This window comes from Eucalyptus grandis, chromosome 4, assembly GCF_016545825.1.
Source record: "Eucalyptus grandis isolate ANBG69807.140 chromosome 4, ASM1654582v1, whole genome shotgun sequence".
Lineage (NCBI taxonomy): Eukaryota > Viridiplantae > Streptophyta > Magnoliopsida > Myrtales > Myrtaceae > Eucalyptus > Eucalyptus grandis.
Window position 1 is genome coordinate 16779592 of NC_052615.1, and position 3948 is coordinate 16783539.

Here is a 3948-nt window from a genome sequence, read left to right on the forward strand (position 1 = left end):
GGGAAAATTTAGGTGTTCATAGTATTCAGCAATCACTTTGGAATAACCTGTAGGTGAATCCATCCCTGGGACAATTATTACTAAACCAAGAACAGGATGTCTTTGACAAGTACATGTGATGCAGCTATTCAATAGCAATGGGATTATATTTAATGCACAGTGAGAGTTGCAAGTGATGCAAACAAACACATTGCACTGTTATTTGAGATCCACATGAATAATATAATACATAAGCAACCATTTATTATCTCAATCACCGATAGCTTGCAACCGATGCTGTCAACCAATGGAATGATCTCTCTTGATGTCCGCATGAGAGAGCAAAACCCACAAGTGAGTTACAAACTCGCCTCCTCTAGTCAAATGCTCCACATGTGCTTGTGCGTCGTCCGAAGGCGCCACATACAACACCAGTTCCACCCAGAAGTCGGCCAGAATCTTCCAAATCGATTTCTCGTATGTATTATCTATGAGCTGTTTCCTAAGCTTAGCACCCCGACCGATGACAGTCTTTTCCTCCGCTAACCTGCTATCGCCCTCTATCTTAGTAACCAGTTTCTCCATTGTCTTGCATCCATTAAAAAAGTTTCTGGCTTCAATGATTGCCTGATCAAACACATACTCTGCCACGTAAGGGTGATCCGGCAATAGCCGAGGAGCAAAAGCAACCAAATAAGCCAGATACTTGGACAAGTTAGTCGCCACTAAGAAATTCGTCCACTCGGGCGAGCCTAATCTTTCTGGCTTTTGATGCTCACAAAAGCTAGTGGCAATGTGCCACACCAGTATGACTTGAGTCTGTGTCTCGAGTTTACATGCCCACAACAGCTGCTCCACATCGTTCTCTATCAGCGAGTCTCTTCCATTCTTCAATTTAGTATCCTTAATTGACTTCAGAGCATTGAGCACCGCTTTCTTCACTTCTTTATGCAATTTGATCGGGCTACTTTGTTTCTGGCCATACCTAGTTTGATCAATGTAAGCAGCCATAATCATGTTGTTCAAAAAGAAAGTAGGTTTATAGAAGTAAGACTCGAGGAATATGTACTGACGAAGCTTTCGCTCCCAAGGCTTGAGCAACTGGACCTCACATATCACTCTGATGATCCACTCAATCCACGCTTTATTTTGCCATGACTTATTCTTCACATACTCGCATATCCATATCACTTTAGTCCATTCCGAGAAAAACATGAAGAAGAACTGCATGAACTCCACGATGAAGAACGATATTATCATCATGCTGGTCATGAGTACATCGACACTCAATCCATTTGGCAAATTGGTGAGTCGACAGTTACTGTTAGGTCTCTTGTAATGCTTCAAGAGTGATGTCGTAGCCCAGATGCCCACGACGACATAAATTAATTCCGCCAATTTGTTCAACAACCAGCTAGACTCGAATAAGATACCGTACTTGGTGTAAAAAAAATCGTAAAGGAACATGAGCTCAACCTCGACGACTCGAAACGCTCGCTCGTAACCATCTTCTTGCAAGAGCAATCCATCACGAATCAACTTCCATGCATCCTCGTGCGCCTTTGGGGGCAACGAGTAGCCAGCATATCTCAAACGAAGGATCTTAAAGAGTGCAAAAGAGAGGCATGTGTCTTTCAGCATGTTTTTTTTTTTGGTAAAGGTGTCTTCCGGCATGTTGTGGGATCCTCCTTCTGATCTTAGGAGATTACCTTCACAATTCCACACCTAAGAGTTGAGCTTGCATATAAGTTTACGACCAAGTTAACTACACATATACGTGGTTATAATGATCTATTATGTGTAGCCTTCTCCAACCTAATGGTTTAAACCAAGACATACAAATGTCTTACTAGAGTACAGGTCAAGAGTTTAGATCGTGACACTTGCTTCTTAAACTTACCACTCATGATGAATTTACTGAAACTAGCTCACACAACATAAGAGCTGTGTCTATTTCACAAATAACCGAGTCCAATCATACACGTGTAAGAGGTTGGCTTATACGAAAGGGGGAGTAGTAATTGTAATCCCACGTGGCTTAAGTATGTGATCATAATGTGACGTATATGAATATAGCCTCCCTCTATTTAATAGCTTAAAATTTTGCATTAAACTTAGGACATACCAAATGAAATCATGTCACCTAAGTGTAATGAATGAAGCATGCTATGATAAAGAAGCCAAAAGTAATATGAGTCAAAAGTAATCAGAAGTTGACATAAGGAGATTTTCTACCCTTGCTCATGTTTTTATTCAGCGCCTCAATAATCCCAACCATAAATTCATGTGGGAGAGGTTACTTTTGACATATGTCACTTAGAGCATCAATAATTGAGTTAGTTGAGATACTTTGCGAGACCAAGGATTTTCATAGAGGTGAATGTCGTATCTTAATCTTTGCTTTGGTATCATCTCGTTAATACCGCATAATGTCATCATGTTGTAATTTTCACAACCAATCGAGGTGATTTCTTTTTTTTTTTTTTTTTTTTTTTTTTGGCGAGAAGAATATCGTTACAAGATTGAAGTGAAGAAAAATCTAAAATATCAAATAATTGAGAATGTGTCTTTTCAATGGTGATCGTCTCGTGTCTACATCATTGACCATGTATAGCGTTACCTTTTCGCAACTAATCAAGATGATTTTGCACTTTTTTTATTTTTATTTTTTATTTTTAGAGTGAGAAGAAAATCCTTATTAAGTCAAAGTTCGTAAAAAGAAAAATACACAGACAATTGTAGGTATACCTGGTCAATGGTGATCAAACTGTGTCTAAGCAATGGCACCCAGTAATGCGGTGCCTCCGCAAGGGCGACGTCAATCCCTACACACCTCTGGATAGCAAGAACACCGTCAATCACCGCACTCAAAACAGTCCTCTCTTCCCCCCACACCACATACCTATACCCTCTCATGCAAACCGGATCAACTGCAGACAATGAATTGCCCCGCCTTTCGGGCTCCCACCTCATATAATCAGCAAGCACTTTTGTCCTACTCTGCAAAGAAGGCCGGCTCGCAGCCATCAAGGCCCGAGCCCTCTCGTCGGCCTTCTGTTGCAAGATGAGTGCAAGGAACACGATGGCGGTAATCGCCGCCTTGGATCCGTTGTGTAAGTACAAGACTATCAACACAATCACCCAAATCAATTTGATCTGGATCTGCCAGTTGTACCTCCTCCACTGCTCGTTGTCCTCGAGACTGTATGCAGAGATAGAATCAGCACTCCCGAGGACGATCATCAGGAACATTGCCCAGATGGGGAATAATTCGTTGCGGAACGGAGCATCGTTCATGAGGCCTAGAGCATAGGTGATTACGTAGGTTGAGAGAGTGTAGACCAAGAAAATAACAAGCCGGAACACGCTGCTGTTGTAGCGACGTCGCCACGAGCCGAAGGCAACGAGGAAAAGGAGCAGTAAGGCGGTGAAGATGACTAGGAGCTCGATCTGCAAGAGCATCCCCATGGGAGTTTCCAGGGACTTCATATTGCCCAACGAGATATTGCAGTTTCTGATTGTCGCCAGCGCCATTGCCGTTGTTTGGCCCGTTTCCATCAAATTCCTCATGTTTGGTACTGATTAGTTCACTGGCTATTCAGCTTCTAATTGGAGAAAGAAACGATAGGATTTCTGAGAGAGAGACAGAGAGACAGATGGTTTGGGGACTAAATCTCAGTTCTTATAGAGCAGGGATGCCAGGGACTAAAATGAGAATGTCAATTTTTTTTTTTTTCCTGTCACTAACACGGGGCATCTGAATTTGTCTCGAATGATCTTCACAATACAGGAATTAAACTGCTCAATCCTTGTGCATCGAGTAAGGTCTGATGCTAGATGTCCCTCACAAGGTTACTACATTGGAAGATGCTACAACTTGAATGTATAACGTCCGGCGTCTAAATGAAGTACTTTAAATAGGTAAAAGTAGAAGTGTTATCCCCGTTAAGACATGAAGAAATTATTGAA

The 3948-nt window shown here is 41.8% G+C and overlaps 1 protein-coding gene across 1 annotated transcript; it reads right to left on the reverse strand.

The window, feature by feature from the left end:
- Window positions 1–279: 279 nt before the first annotated feature.
- LOC104430374 lies at window positions 280–3513 on the reverse strand. The gene is made up of 2 exons (XM_039310755.1): window positions 2728–3513; window positions 280–1581 (listed from the first exon to the last, which is right to left on the reverse strand). Exons 1-2 carry the CDS (start codon window positions 3511–3513, stop codon window positions 280–282), a joined length of 2088 nt encoding a protein of 695 aa, XP_039166689.1.
- Between the last annotated feature and the right edge of the window lie 435 nt (window positions 3514–3948).

What these genes read in the sequence shown, in the direction of transcription:
- LOC104430374 (XM_039310755.1), bottom strand. Translation starts at nt 3,513, where the DNA reads ATGGCGCTGGCGACAATCAGAAACTGCAATATCTCGTTGGGCAATATG. An exon ending in GTTTGATCACCATTGACCAG is followed by an intron (nt 1,582 to 2,727) that starts GTATACCTACAA and finishes GCACTCTTTAAG; the next exon opens with ATCCTTCGTTTGAGATATGC.